Here is a 15882-nt window from a genome sequence, read left to right as displayed (position 1 = left end):
ACAGCTTCCTGTCGTGATGGGTGGACTCTGCCGCCGCCAGCAGCGTGGGCAGGTCAAAGGTGGGCACGTCCAGGGCACGGAGTTGGTGTCGGAGCAGCACTCGCTGGGAGTGGTGGCGTGGGCAGTGCAGCAGAAGGTGCTCAATGGTGTCCTCGACGGTCCTGCACCAGGGGCAGGGAGGGTCGGGGACGAGGCGCAGGCGGTGAAGGTGAGCGCTGAGACGTGTGTGGCCCAGGCGGAGGCGCGTCAAGGCCACGTCTGGGACGCGGGACGTTTTCCTCACCCACGGCTGTGGGGAGGAGTTGGTGCGGTGCTGGCCCATGGAGGTGATGCGGAGGGTGTTGAGAAGTGTGCCGTCCCAGGAGGCGTGGCAGGTGCGGGAGATGAGGCGTTTGGCCGTGGAGAGTGGCCGGGGAGCGGCATGATGTTTACCTCAGCAAGGGTCATCTTGGCGGCGGCGGTGTCGTTGCCTCGCATGCCGGAGTGTGAGGCACCCCTGGCCCTGCAGGGTTATACAGGTGACTTAATGAGTCCTTCACCGGGCCACGAGTGATCAGTGAGGACCCACAAACAGTGTTCCGATGGCCTGCCTGTGACTTAAGTAGCTGAGTCTGGGTTATTTATTTATTATCTATGGGGTTTTAGGAGCTTGAGAGGAGTTATATACAGCTAACTAAGATATATTAACGTTGGAGGAATATCATTATGGACAGAGGTAGTAAATTATAGAGCAGGATACATGGCTATTCATTTTTCAAGTTCTATTATAGTTTTTTATTTTTTTCCCCAGAGTAGCATATAGGTAACATTTATCTATTTGTTATTCCTTCACTAATGTATCTCATTATTCACTTATCTAAGCATGTTTCACTTTTAAAACAATTAATAATGAGTAAATCAGGTAGCTACACGGATTCGAACATTTTTTCTCCAAAGTAGCATTTATTAAACATTTACCTATATGTCATTCTTCATTAATTTATCCCATTATTCACTTGTTTAAGCATAATTCATTTTTAGAATGTTATAATAATGTTCAAAATCTTGTGCAGGGGTTCGAACACAGTGTTGTCATCCCGCCCGCAGCGTCCCTCCTCGCCCGCCGCCTCATCTCTCAGGTAATATTTCTCTTAACAGGGACTTGATTTACGCTTTACAATGACCCTTGATATATTTCCAGGCCTTCCGCATCAGCGTGAGGGGAAGGAAAGGTGTTGGGGGGAGGAGGCGGCGGGCAAGGCTTCAATATGTTTCAAATGTCAGCTGTCTGCCTGGCTCCTGTTGCCTGGTGACCGCCGCCCGCAGCCTCCCGCCCCTGTGCCTTGTTATTGATTCCCAGGCCCTGCAGTACCCTGGGGGGCTGACATGAGGGGAACGGAATAATACTGAAGAGAGGGTAACCACCTCTTGCAAAGTTAATACGTACAATATGGATTAAGTGTTGTCCCTGAATGCAGTGCAGTAACAAATGATGGACAATTTACAGTTTCACCCAACCAATGATTTTCTTATGTGGTTCATGTTTTTCTGGTGATAGATGTAGTGAATTGCGTGATTTTGTACCTCATTTCCGTCGCAAATGGAAGGGGGGTCAAGAGCGAACCCCCACATTAGTTAGGATACATAAAGTTAGGTTTGGTTAGTCTAAATTTCTTCGGCATGCAGTGTGTGGCGGCGGAAAAATACGCAGCGCAGGACGGGATATGGCGGCGGTGGTCCAGCTGATGTGAGAAATACCTCCTCGACCTCCTTGTAGAAATAAGTTGCTCTGCTGTTCAATGCACATGCACACTGGGGGAAAACACAGCAGGAAAAATATAATTTTGCCTGGTTTTGTTCTAGTTTGTCCACTTTTGGTTTTTGTGAGCAATGAGTGAAATATAGAAACAGTAAGCAAGGTGAACCTCTCTGCGAGCTATTTTGCGGCTGTGATGGCGGGCGGCGGCTGGTGCACAACAGGCATTGAAAAGTCAATCATTTAGTAATTTACAGAAAAAAATACTATCTCCATAATAAATAGCATCATATTTTGTCCAGAAATAAGCAGTCAGCATCTCAAAACTAGTACCTAGGCTACCCTTTCATGAATAATCCCCCAGTGCAGTAAAAAATGACTTCCGTAAAATAGAAGGGGGGTTGTGGGGGTGCAAAGCTTCCCCGTTAAGATGGTTAAGGGGGGCAAAGCCTCCTCGTTAGGTAGGTTACGTTAAGTTAAGTTAGATTAGTTTAGATTGAATTTATTCAACATGTGGTGTGCCGGCGAAAATATGCAGCACAGGGCGTCAAGGGGGGCGGCCCACCATGCAGGCTGGTGGTAATGGGTGGCAGCGGGCGGTGGTGGGTGCACCTCAGGCTTCAAAAAGTCAGTAATGTAGTGATTTCCGGAAAAAAATACTATTTCAGTAATAAAAAGCATAATGTTTTGTCCAGAAATTAGCAGTCAGTGTCTAAAAATTAGTAGGCTACCCTCTCTTCAATAATGTACTCTAATTGATCCTTTGCCCCAATATTATCCTGGGTGAAGTTAGGGAGAGAGAAGTAAGGCTAGATAATTTTCAAAGCTTATCAATTTTGTTTTTTGGTCAATCCTGTCAGATAAAAATTTCTCTTGAAATATTGCACATTGTTTTTTTAAATATTGCATGTTGATATAACAAATATTTATTTACCCCAGTCTCTACCACAAGACAGGAATGAATATGGGAGAAATTAACAAAAAAACTAAACTTTTTAATCAGCTTCAAATATTGATTCATTCAACATCAGCTTCAAACATTGATTCATTCAACTTAACATTTCAAGACAAAGATATTACGAAACAAAAACAATAAGGTCACTAATAAAAAGTACATTATCAGACAACTGCAGACAAGAATATATTGGGAACATTGTGTGGCATTTGTGAACCTGACTAATCTCTTTTGTGGACCTTGGAAATATTTGTTGTGAGAGCTGAAAGCATCTGATAATATGCCCAAAGACTTTTGATACTTGTGCAGTGTCACCTGTGCTGCTTTATATACCCAACCACACAAAAAAATAAGCTACAGTAATCACCTTTTCCAAGTAATCTAACATTAGATAGTAACCCACTTAAACAGTAACTGAGCCTTAGTACCACCAGTAACACTATAAAATACCATAATGATGACAGTGCATTTATACTTAACTTTAACTTAGTTTGGAAATTACTCGCTTACATTTCTCTTGGTGCTCAACAGAAAAGGAACGTGAGTGACCCAGTGGTGGTGTTGGTGCTGAGTCCTGGTGCCTGCCGTGGGGTGGAGGGTTGGTCGCTGTCAGGGCGGAGCGAGTGGGTGCCTTAGTGATGTCCACCCAGTACAAGCGTGCCTCCATCACCAGTGTGGGCGGCAAGAGGCGGTCGGGGAGCACCAAGTTTGAGCTGACGGAGGAGCAGAAGGCCGACATCAAGGAGGCATTTGACCTCTTTGACCCCAACGGCACTGGCACCATTGACCCCAAGGAGCTGAAGGTGGCCATGCGAGCGCTGGGGTTCGAGCCGAAGAAGGAGGAGATAAAAAAGATGGTGGCAGAGATTGACAAGGACGAAAGTGGGAAGATCAGGTTTGAAGAGTTCCTTCACCTCATGACGATTAAGATGGCTGAGAAGGATGTCAAAGAGGAGATTCTGAAGGCGTTTAAGCTGTTCGATGATGATAATACAGGGAAGATCTCCTTTGCGAACCTCAAGCGTGTGGCGGAGACCCTTGGAGAGAACTTGACAGACGAAGAGCTGCAGGAGATGATTGAGGAAGCCGACCGCGACGGAGACAATGAGATCAACCAAGAGGAGTTTTTCCGCATCATGAAGAAAACAAGTCTCTACTGATGTCCTAAATCAAAGAACTGTCAATTTTTTTCATCCCCCCCCCCCCCATCCTTGTCCACATTCCAGCTGTGCGCTTATTTCTGTGTTTGTGCTTCATTGCCACGTATAATCCAGACTTGGTTTTCTCTGTACTGTGAAGTGAGAAAGGTTGTGTTTGTGTGGCCTGTGCCCTCCAGAAGCTGCCACTGAGGGCATTTTTGTGTACTTTTTAATCCATGGTGTGATTTCTTTGTGTATACGCTGGTGCTTCTTTTTTTGAGTGACTAAAAATACAGAAATATATATAGATTATTTTTTTACAAAGTTCTGTGAGATTTATTTGCATACACACTGCGTTTGCTTCGTGTTTGGTTAGCTTGTGTGTTTGCTAAGCCGAGAGACCGTTCCGAGTGCTGTGTGTTTCTGTGTTCATTTTACATTTAGATACTTTGTGTGAACGCTTAGCTGTGAGACCCTTTGAAGTTCTATGCCTAGCCCTGGGACTATGGGGGCTGTCGGTGAGGATGAAGAGAACCCGTCCCCCTCCCTGTCACTCCTGCAGAGACTCAAGAGGCTTAGAGAGTGGCAGGAGAGACAACAAAAGGAGTTACTGCAGACACAGGCATACGCACACACCTCCACGGGCCCCTACCTCCCTCCTGTGCTAGAGGAAAGTCAAACTAACTTGGAGGCCACGCTTATTGAGGACTCCACACCTGCTCCTGCGGTGCCTCAGAGAGTAGAGGATCACTGTACTCCTGCAGAACTCCCTGGGGTAGGACCTGCATCCCCTGTGGTTCCTGTGACTTCAGATCTACAAGTGAAGTTCACCGGTATTGAGGACTTTACATCTACTTCTACTGCAGGGCCTCAGGGTTACCATACTCCTGCAGGATCCACAGGGGTAGGACCTGCATCTCTTGTGGTACCTGTGGCCTCAGTACACCTTGTGAAAAGTCCCTTGAGCTTGCCAGAGAAGGTTAATGCTGGGTGGCTAGAAGAAGACATCAGAGACAACCTTCCCACACATGACAAGCCTTACACAGGGAAGGTGGATGCTGGGAATAAATGGGAGAGGGAAGGCAGCACTAGTGAGAGACAAGCGTCACCTCTCTCATCACCAGGATCCTACATGGTTGCTGATGCCTTACACCCACTTCAGTATGACCCAGAGAAATGTGACAGACAGGATGAGAGGGATGTAAGGGAGACGGAGAGTGAATATGACACACTCCACACCACTGACACCCAAGAAGAGACTCCGTATTCTCTCCCCTCAGCCTCACTCTCCCCTCATGAGGACCCCAACAAGTGTTTGGATGAGAGCATGGAGGATCTCTTGGGTGGGGAGGAAAGAGTGCCATACAGATCAGATAAGTACAAATCAGCTGTGCCAAACAAGGAGGGTTTGAGGACACCAGAACCAAGCCAGGCGGTGAAGAATCTCATGCCCAGCAGACCATTTTTCTCAGCTCTCACCAAGGGGTCCGAGGATGGTCCTGAGGGCATGGAGGAGCCACCAAGGCCAAGACGCAGGTTCCTGAAGAAGGGACAAGGGACAGCAAGGTTTAAGATGAGGCCAATGAGACTGAGAAGACCAACGACAGAGGCAGAGGAGGAGTGTGGCTGGCAGGGTGGCAGGGACGTCCCCCAGGCACCCTCCCCTGCACGAACACCAACAAGGAGTCAGTTCAGGCTACCTGTGCAAAGCCTTCATCTGCTGGGGGCCCCTCCTGCTCTGGATGGGCAAAGAAGCTACAGGACTCAGGGCTTACAAGGGACACCAAAGAGCAGTGCTGAGCCAGTGTTAGCACCAACTCGGCAATCCACCCACCCTGCCAGGCCTTCAGCACCCGCTCAGCATCCCTCTACCTACCCCACCACCCAAAACCCTGCCAGGCCTCCAGCATCCACCCTGCAACCCAGCCAGGCCACCACCCAGAGAACCACCAAGCCTCCACCAATCCTTCGTGACCTTGAGAAGCAGCAGCGTAAAGAGGAAGTAGAGTTGTCAGCCTTTGAAAAACTGGAGGAGTTAGCAGACGACTCCAGCTTCTCCTCCAACTCCTCCACTGTTTGGGGGCTCCTGAGACAAGGCCAGCAGTCCGTCTCCTCCACCCCCCTGCGCACACCTCCCCCTCTGGCCCTGCAGGAGACCCCAGTTGTTGGCTCCCTCAATGCAAAGCCAAAAAACCTTGCTGAGTCACACTTCAATGAGGGCCTGGCATATAGAGTCCTGCCCCCAGTGTCAGCATCTCAGCAGCAGCAGGCGGCATCACCGGTGGATGTGAGGGAGGTGTTGGCACAGCTGAAGGCCATTGTCAGGCTGGAGGGGCACAGCATCAGCGACATCACTGAGTCAGACATCCAGTCATTCCTTGATAGCCGCCAGCCGTCTCATGTCCCACACCAGACCAGCACGCCTGTCTCCCCCCAGCCTGCCCTGCCCCCCCAGGCCAGGCCCCACCACGTGCACTTTGCCAGCGAGGGCGTGGAGGTGATGGAGTACCAGTTGTCGGACACCGAGGGGGAGGACACATTGACGGACGCCACCTCCTTGGACAGTGACATGATGACCACCTCAGACCTGGAGGCGCTCACGCAGCTCAACATCAGAGGAGCAACTGCTGACCCTGACAGGCAGCAGGGTCTGTCATGCCGGGAGACTAATAGCTCTGACACCTCCTCCTCAGGGGAAGCCACACTCACAGAGCAGGAGCCACCACAGAACCCCCAGCCAGTCGTGTTGAACTTCTCTCCTCCACCCCCACGCCCTCCACAGTCTGCTTCTAACTACATTTGGTCCATTTTTGGCAAGGAGAGGGATGCCAAGAAGCTCACAGCATCCAAACCAGCTTCAAAGAAGACCACAAAAGAGGCACTGCACCAGCCACCACCAAAACCCCCAAAGGCTGAAAGGAGGAATGTGCCAAGTGCCTCACAGGCGAGCCAAAAGGCAGATGCCGGTCAGGAAGAATTGGAGGTACACAAGACTCTGCTTCTTGCCAAGGTTGCAGAGCTGGAGAAGGAGACAAAGCAATTCAAGAAGGACAATGCAAAACTTAAGAAACTTCAGCAAGACGTGGAGCAGGAGAAACAGAAACTAGAGGAAGAGAAATGGAAGTTCCATGAGGAGACGGCATCCGAGAGGAGGAGGTTTCAGGAGTATGTTGACCGTGAGAGGAATGCCTTGTGGTCTGAGAGGCAGCGGGTGATTCAGCAGCCATCCCCACCTGTGACGCAGCCTCAGGAACATGTGATGGAGGTGATACGGCTGAGGGAACAGGTCAGGCTGATGCAGGAAGAGGCCGAGAGGAAGGAGTCGCTCAACCAGTTCACCGTCAAGAAGCTGAACAACCGGATAAAGACTTTAGAGAATGAAAACAGGAGGTTACAGGATAGAAACAAGTCAATGCAGGCCCTGGAGAAGGAAAACCAGGACCTCCGCCTTAAAGTGGACAGGGCCAAGGCAGGTGGGAGGACAAGACTAACCACTCAGCCCGCTCTGACCAACAAGGCAACCCAAGGCAGACCGAAGACAGGCATCAGACCCACGACCGTCGACGGAGTGACAAAAACACTTGATAGGCTGACCAAACCCCAGCCAGTGATCATCAAGGACGCACAGACCAAAACAAAGAGCAACAAGCAAGACCTAACCAACAACAACCTCAGAATAGGACCTGTGGAGAGTGATGAAGCCATGCTGAAGCAGGGAAGCAATGCCAAGGCTCATCTGCCTCACACACCAGACCAAGACACACTAGTAGCTGAAGAACCATCTTGTCCCACACCCGCAGCAGATGACCTGAAGCACAGTGAGGGTCAGTCTCTTCTCCCTAGTGTTCCTGGATGCTCAGAGGACCCTGGGTTGGAGCACACGGAGAGGCTGAGGGAGGACGGGGTGCGGGAGGTAATCTATGCCAACGGGAACAGGAAGGAGATATACCCAAGCGGAGATGTGACAGTGAGCTTCTACAATGGCGACCGGAAGGAGGTGAAAGCCGACAGGACGGTGTATGTGTACGGCAGCGACCACACCAGCCATACCACATTCTCAGATGGGCGGGAGGAGCTCATCTTCCCCAACGGGCAGCAGGAGACGCGGCACCCAGACGGCTCCTCGGAAATCTTGTTCCCTGACGGCTCCCGGAAGTCTGTGATGAGTGACGGCATGGAGATCTGCACCACCAAGGACGGGTCGGTGGTGCGGACCAACCCAGACGGCAGCAAAGTGTTTGAGTTCCCGAGTGGCCAGAGGGAGGTGCACTGCGGCGGGGAGAAGCGGCGGGAGTACCCCAATGGAACAGTGAAGATCGTCCACCCTGATGGGAGGACGGAGACGCGGTACAACTCTGGGAGGATACGGATCAGAGACAGGGAAGGGAATGTGATCCTTGACACTCATGTTAATCTGTCTCCTCCTCATCCTTCTTCTCTGCCCTCCTAGATGCAATACAGCTCAGGGAGGGGAAGGACCAGGGTCAGGGGTGTAAAATGATCCTTAAGACATATCTGCTCTTCCTCCTCTTTTTCTACCTTCCTGATAAATGGGAGTTCACTTAAGTGTTGTAAACACCAGCCCAGCTTACAATGACAAGGAAGAGAAGAAAAAAAAAAGTCTTTCATCCTTGTCCTCTTCCTCTTTTTACCTTAATGCTTTGTAGTTTCCTTTCCTCTTCTGGTCCAGCCAACTCCCTGTTCTGCACCCTTGTACATTCTTAGTACAGTTACCTCATTGCATCTCTTTGCAAAGACCAATTACTGTCTTACAGGTATTGACTGCATAATATTTCTCTCTCTTTCCAAAGATGTGTAAAAGAATCTTGAATGTCTATGCTACAAAGGAATGTTTAGAAGTGTCTTGGATTATTAGCTCTCTGGTTGGATGGATGGGTAAGTTGTGTGTGAATGGCAAGTTTCTCTCTTCCTGTACATGACTTAGGTTTTGGCTTGCTGTTGTGTGTTCCTCAGTGTTGTGTTTCCTGTGCTGGTCCTTCATGACCGAGCTGGACCTTCAGGACTATTCCAACTGGAGTCTTGGACCTGCCAGGAAATTCCTTGTGCAGCAGTTTTTGTAATGACCAACACTAGGCAGGGGCTGTGTTCCTCTTTGGGAATCTTCATAAAAATACATTAGGCTGAGGGAAATATTTTAGTCAATACTTCAGCCAAAATATATTTTTTTGTTATGCATTTACTGGGTGAGAAGAACCAACGTATTCCACCTATGCATCAATGCTTCCCACTAACTTCTCATGCTTTGAACAAGATGTACCAATACCATGCACACAATTTTCTGTACCCCCCAGCTGTCATGTTGTGCTGGGGCTGCAAGGACAGCAATACCTGCCGTGTATGAGTCTGTCTGCACAAGATTGGTGTGGTCTGCGGGTCTTTAAGTGTCTTGGTGAATGGTTATGCAAGTTATTTTTTTGGTGTGTGTATGTGTGTGTTTGCACAATGTTAACTGATCTGATGTGTGGACTTTCATAAGGATCTTGTAACAAGAAAGCATAATTGATGTGTAGGTCAACTTCAGCTTTGATATCTTTTATGGTCCTTTTGGTGTTGATCAGCATCATCTAGTTTGTTCTGTTTCAAGGTGTCACGTGCTCAGAAGTAAGCACAAGCTTAAGTCTGCACCTTGGGAAGCCTGTGAAAGGAGAGACTGTTTTCTTGTGGACATAATCTTCATAGCATATTTTTCTGTAAATGTGAAATTAAAATAAAAATGCATTAGTAATTAGGACAATGGTCCTTTATTTAAATATTCACAATATAATACAGGGAAGTATGTTACTGCATTAATATGCATCCATTGATTCCAGGAGGTACATTTCAAGATAATGAAACAAAATGGGAATGGAAGGGTGGACAGCTACAACTCCATAAAAATAACATTTGAGTACCAAGTGCATGGGAAGAGTTGTAACTAAATTATAAATGACTTTACCTAACAAGTTAAAACCTTTAGCACTCACTGGATGTGATAGACTGATGGCTATGATCATGAGTTATATTAATATGTGAATCTTACTCCATGACTATACAATATATATGTATCATCCATTTATGATCAATAATAGTGTGGCTGTACATGTAAATGAAACTAGCATGTGGATGGCAGCTGTGGTGGTGGTGGGCGTGAGGTAGAGTGACCATGTCAGATGCACCCCCCCACCACCACCACCACCACTACCACCACCACATCCCAACACTGCAATCACTCACTTATGATGACAAAGCCTGCCGCCAAGAATGAAGGTTCCCAGCAGGCCGCCGTCACACCTGACACTCTAGGGACCAACTGTCAAAAGTCACAGTTCCTCTATCTGGCACTGGTCATCAGGTGCAGGCGATGGGCGAGTGCCTGGGGCCACCCGAGGCTCTGGCACCTAAATGGGAGGAGTGCCACTAACAAACCAACTCCAACTCTACTCCACATCCTCGCCTCGACACCCCAAAACAAAGGTATGTACTCAGCTCCCCGCCTGGGAAGCCAATAAAAGCCACACTACTAGACACATTCTACACTGTCAAATAGAAACAACAATTGAGTGCACAGATGAAATGTACGGTATATCGAGAAGGGAATAAGTGACGAGGGTATGTTGACCAACTTGTACGCACACTCCATTTAGAGCCCCTATCAGGAAGAATGCTGCTGTGGGATACTGACCAGAAGTATGAAAATAAAGGCTTGTCAAAATGAAGATTAATAAACATTCTTCACATAGGCAGCATTTCACTTTCATGACGGATTTTCCAGAGTGGCCTAATCCTGAAATGAGTACAAATTGGAGTGCATACAAATTGGCTAACATACTGAATCTGACATAGTGGTGGCCAGAGCCCCTTCAGCAGAGGGACTCATGGGGCCAAAACGAACGTCATGCAAACGCTGGATGTCGTCAGCGCGTGTCTGTTTTGTCTCGTCGGGAGATTCAAGAATCACAAAGGGCAATGATCAGCAGTTCACATACTTTTGTTTTGTTTGTCCTCGTTGCTTTCCTGGAGGTGAGTATTGAGGGGACGTGTGTGTGTGTGTGTGTGTGTGTGTGTGTGTGTGTGTGTGTGTGTGTGTGTGTGTGTGTGTGTGTGTGCTACTCAGACTAAACAGTGCGTTGTGTGGATGGCAAAACCAGCAGCCATTTTAAAAACGTCTTGAACGTATGTACAAATGAGAACCGAGAAGAGAATATTGCAACCATTAACACAAGCAGAAAAATTATACTCCATATATAAACAAAAGGAAACTCAAGATATTAACACACTTTAGATAAATGATACTCTGGGAAAACCACTTGAAATATTTACTGTTGTGGGGTTAGAAATATTCCTTAAACAGCACACTGAGCTTTGATATTTCTGCTAAAGATAGAGATAAAAAATAAGTAGTTTACATAGAATATACAGATAAAATTACATGACAACAGAATATATTTACTCCAAATTAAACAGTTCATGTGCTGGTAAAGAAAATATGCACTAAAATGGAAAACAAGATGATTTATTATGACAAACCAATGAGTGATAAAACGGTAGGTGAGGACAGATTAAAAATAAACATCTGGTTCAAAAACGAAAAAGAAACAATTTATTATGACATACCAATGAAGAGGAGAAAGGGGAAAGAAACACAGGCAAGGAGTAGGCATTAAAAGCAGACCTGCTAATAAACATTTGTCTGGAGGAGAAAAAAAGATATTCTGGAGGGATGAGAAAATAAAATAGGATATATGGAAGGAGGGAGAGAAAAAAATAAGGGAATCTGGTGGGCTGACAAAAAAATATGGGGATCTGGAGGGCGAGGAAGAAAATAATGTCATCTGGAGGGTTGAGAAAAAGTATGTAATCTTGAGGGTCTGAGAAAATAATAAAATATCTGCCAAAGTCACAAGTTTTAAAAGAGTAGCTTCCAAGGATCAGCGGTAAAAGCTATAAGACAAGCGGGAGGTACAGATCAAGTTGCCCAGGATACAGATTGGCCAACATTGTATTTCTTCTGGAGGGTGACTAGTGTGGTGACAGAAGGGTGAGGGAAAGGCCCGGAGGTGACGCTCGGCACCTCCTCGGCCAGTGAACGGACTGCCCGCCCATGACTGAGGGAACAGCGGTGGGCTTCTGAGGAATCCTTGCCTTTCCTTGCACTAACAGACAGTAATCCAAAGCAGAACATCTCCTGAGCAACTACAAAGGAAGTTGAGTCATATACAATTCTTTTCTCTTGGCAAACCAATAGGAAATGAACATAAAGGCCTTGATATGTCAATTTCTGAAATATATCTTTTTGTAAGTCCAGATTCATTGCATTTCCCTTATCACAATATATATATTATAGTGTTTCTAATTAATTTACTATCATAAGGATCTATGACAAGTTTCAATTGCACAAAATAAATATCTGGTGAGTAGAAAGGAGACATACTAAGTAATTCTGAGCCCAAGGAAAACAACATTGAAGTCGATTAAAAAATGATCAAATAAAGTCATGTGCAAGTCCAACCTGAGCCCAAGAGTGCACCAGCGGGGCACCGGGCCCCCCGCCGCCCCAGACACGAGGACCAGCCCTGGGCGGGGGGGTCCGCCCTGCACACTGACTGGGAACTCCTCAAAAAATATTCCTAAAACTTAATGCTAATGATAAAGTTTTCTGCTCATATTTGTTTTTGCACTTAACATAAAGGTGATCTGTGAGTGAAACTTCAAAAAAATAAATGGTTAACAAACAAACTTAAGAACAAGACATGTACAGGTGAGGTACAACATTTATGTATTTATATTATGTATGTTAAAAAAAAGCAGTGTAACTTACTGCCTCTCCCTTTGAGCCTTCCTTTGATGGCTGAGGTTGGTGGCTGTACTGGCACTGGCTACAGTGACTCCCACACTGACCATTAATAGGAGACTACAACAGCGCGACTCAGCGAGGAGCACTCAGCACAGCAGGTCCTCCACAGCTTTTTTGATAATTGCCATATAATCCAGAGTGACTTGGGCAGAGTGAGCCGAGGCCCACCCCGGAGCAAGAGTGGCCCAGCAGCGGCGGGACACAGGCAGAGCAACACTGCACGGGTGACTGACTCATTGACTCATGAGGAACATTCAGGAGACACTCTCACTAATGACGATGAGTGAGCACAGCGGCACAGCGGCCACGGCATGAGTGCTGGTGATCAGGAGGAGTATAGCACGGAGCCATAACAATATATATATATATATATATATATATATATATATATATATATATATATATATATATATATATATATATATATATATATATATATATATATATATATATATCCTATAGAAAGAACATGGAAACACTCACTTTCCTCACATCTGTGAATGGGATGATAAAGGTTATGTGAATACTTGTTTTAATGTAAAGTTATGATGATTTTATAATTTAATTTCTGTAGTTATTAACTATATATATGAATTGCTTTTCAGATCTGCATTAAAGCTTCAAATGAAGCCACTTACTCCTCAATAACTAAAAGAACCGTGCTACTCTGGGTGAGTCACCCACACCCATGCACCCACGCCTGGGGGAGCCTCCCCTCAGCGGCCAGGGTGGCCCAGCCTGTCCCGGCACAGGGTCAGGCAGGCAGGGCCAGGCCAGCCCTCCCGGTGCCCCTCGGACACTGGAGGGTCTGGGTGCCGGCAAGGGTGTGGCCAGAGTGGAGCTCGGTGCTTGATAGTGTGTGGGTGGTGATGATGACAAAAGAAAGTGTTTGCCACACCATGCACAGTGTGGCTGGAGGGTCAGGCATCAGGTGGCTTGGACGCATACAGGGCAAGCTGATGAAGCACCACATTTCATAGTTGTTGTCACTATTGGCTGCTCTCCCCACCCTCCCCCCCACACTGTGCAGCTGCGGGAAGGAGGTGAAGTGTTGACTCAAACACTCTTAGTCTGCAGAGTACTGACGCCGGCAGACACACGAGCGTGTTGCTGGACCGTACGTGCAATGTTGCTGGACTGTACGTGTGATGGAAGAACATCAAGTTGAAAGTCAATGCAAAGATTTGTAGTCATGACTGACTCTTTGGAAACTTTTGTAACTTTTACATAGCCTTGGCACCGTCACTCTTCACACGTCGCGCCGGGACAGGGCGCCCCGGCGAGCCAGGCACCCATGCCGCCTGGGAAGGGGGGTGGGAGAGTGCCTGACCTAGTATGGCAAGAAACAAACAAAGCAACACTGGGGTAGGAGCTGACAACCACCTTGAAACATTTCTCTGGACAGATGAGACAGTTACATGAGACCTACACTTTATCATTTATATCACATAATCTTTTTTTATTTGCTTATCATATACATATATTTATTTATATATGTACAAGTGTAAACTCTATCAGTGCCTGCTAAAAAACCATAGTACTGAGTCACTGGATGATGAAAGCTCTGAAGCTCGCCGCAGCGCCACTCTATGATGCACAGAGTCTGCCCTTCCCTGCGCGGAGAGGATACCCGACAGAGCCTTGGCCTGCACCCAACACTCCCGGAGAGGCAGCAGGTGTGCAGAGGGGAAGAAGTTCATCACAGTCTCTCCTGCTCTCAACGGTTCCCGCTCTTTCCTTCTGGCCAGCCTTAACAGTGCTCGCTACTACTCATATCACTGGTAACCTTAACATGTCTTCAACACACACAGACATACATGATATTTATATATTTTTTAATAAGCATAGAGTAATAACAATAAAGTATTCTTCAATATTTGTGACCTTGAGAAATTAGAAGATACCGAGATGTAAGCAAGACAACGATCAGTAATATCTGGTGCTCTGAAATGGCAGTCTTGGGAAGGGGGAAGGGGAGGAGGCGCGAGTTTACAACCACACCACACTGCACCCTGCCTCACAGCCCCCGGCACTCCCGACCACCACTGTCACCGCCATCACCACCAGCACAGTGATGGGAGGAGCGTCCGTTCACACGAGTCCTCTCCACTGCCCTCGGCTCTCAAGCAGTGGAGTTGTGCATCATCCACCAGTACAGTGCCTTGTCCATTGGCGCACTCCTCCATCTACCTGTACACTCAACCTGTGCAGTCCCTCGTTAGCCCAGGGTCTGCCATTTACCCGCACACTGACGCAGGCTTCCATACACTCACTCCAACACCAGATTTTGAAAGGTTACGGCCCGTGTACACAAAACACTACACTTTCCACAGGCAGCAGACTCGCCTCGGAGGAGCACAGAAGAGCCGAGCGTTGCGTCAGAACAACAAGAGTCTGGACACCTAATTTACTGGGTTCCTGTAGCGGGGTGGGGAGCAATGACAGCATCTTCAGGCTTAGTAACTTAGTCTTCTCTTCTCCTATGGTGGGGATGACCTTGGTGTGTCTGGCAGGCAGTGGATGGTCGCAGGTGTGTGGCTTGTGGTAGTGTGGGTGTGGGTGTGGTGGTGGAGGTGGTGGAGGTGGCGGTGGTGTTGGTGGTGTGGCGACAGCAGCAGGAGCAGCAGGCCACTAGAGAATGGCACACGAGGCGGAGCAGCAGCTAGAGGAGCCGCCCTTACTCTTCTGTCGCTGGTCTGGGGAAGGAACAACACCAGGTGAGGAGGAGGACCTTGATGAAATACCTTAACGGCTAACTCTGTCTTATAATCACCGAATAAACCTATTCCCCTTATTATTAACAGATATACTATTAATGCAGTATTTACCAGTGTAGAAGGCAACCCTTGTACAATAATATAGTGTGGGGACAGTTTTTAAACATTAGGTTTCTATATAGAACCCTGACTTTTACACCCTGTGGTTGTAATGGGGTCCCTGCGACTGATGAACAACCTTGCTCAGACCTTTAGATTCCTTGAACATTTTAAAACCCATTGGAATTACTGACATCATCATCAAGTACAACTAATTTTCTATACAAAAGCAAATTTCCATAAGGAATTATCTTCCTGAAAAGTCATGAGGGCATGAGGAAGGTGAGTGACTTGCTGAGCCCACACCACAAGCAGCAGCTTGAGTCTCTACTATACAATCCACACAGACACGATGAGTGTGACCCATCAAAGACTGGCTCAGG

General features: G+C 47.3%; 3 protein-coding genes across 4 annotated transcripts in view; 2 read left to right on the top strand and 1 right to left on the bottom strand.

Moving 5' to 3' along the window:
- The first annotated feature begins 16 nt into the window (after positions 1-16).
- Positions 17-4318, top strand: LOC126985403 (uncharacterized). Of its 2 annotated transcripts, none has more exons than XM_050840212.1 (3): positions 17-518; positions 1053-1118; positions 3222-3307. In XM_050840212.1, the coding sequence occupies exons 1-3, from the start codon at positions 17-19 to the stop codon at positions 3236-3238; spliced, it is 585 nt and encodes a 194-aa protein (XP_050696169.1). In that variant the 3' UTR covers positions 3239-3307. The 2 variants fall into 2 exon arrangements, with proteins under 2 accessions (XP_050696169.1, XP_050696170.1); XM_050840213.1 differs by having other exon boundaries at positions 383-518; positions 3222-4318.
- Positions 4317-9575, top strand: LOC126985399 (centromere protein J-like). The gene has a single exon (XM_050840203.1). It carries the CDS (start codon positions 4317-4319, stop codon positions 8277-8279), a length of 3963 nt encoding a protein of 1320 aa, XP_050696160.1. The 3' UTR covers positions 8280-9575.
- The window catches only part of LOC126985404 (ubiquitin-like protein 3), an 80321-nt gene continuing 74005 nt past the window's right edge, over positions 9567-15882 (bottom strand). Inside the window, exon 4 of the mRNA XM_050840214.1 lies at positions 9567-15379. Coding sequence (XP_050696171.1) covers positions 15315-15379 — 65 coding nt within the window. The 3' untranslated portion in view covers positions 9567-15314. The remainder of the gene's footprint in view (positions 15380-15882) is intronic.

This window comes from Eriocheir sinensis, chromosome 59 (genome assembly GCF_024679095.1).
Source record: "Eriocheir sinensis breed Jianghai 21 chromosome 59, ASM2467909v1, whole genome shotgun sequence".
In the NCBI taxonomy this organism is placed as follows: Eukaryota; Metazoa; Arthropoda; class Malacostraca; order Decapoda; family Varunidae; genus Eriocheir; species Eriocheir sinensis.
This window is presented reverse-complemented; position numbering and strand designations above follow the sequence as displayed.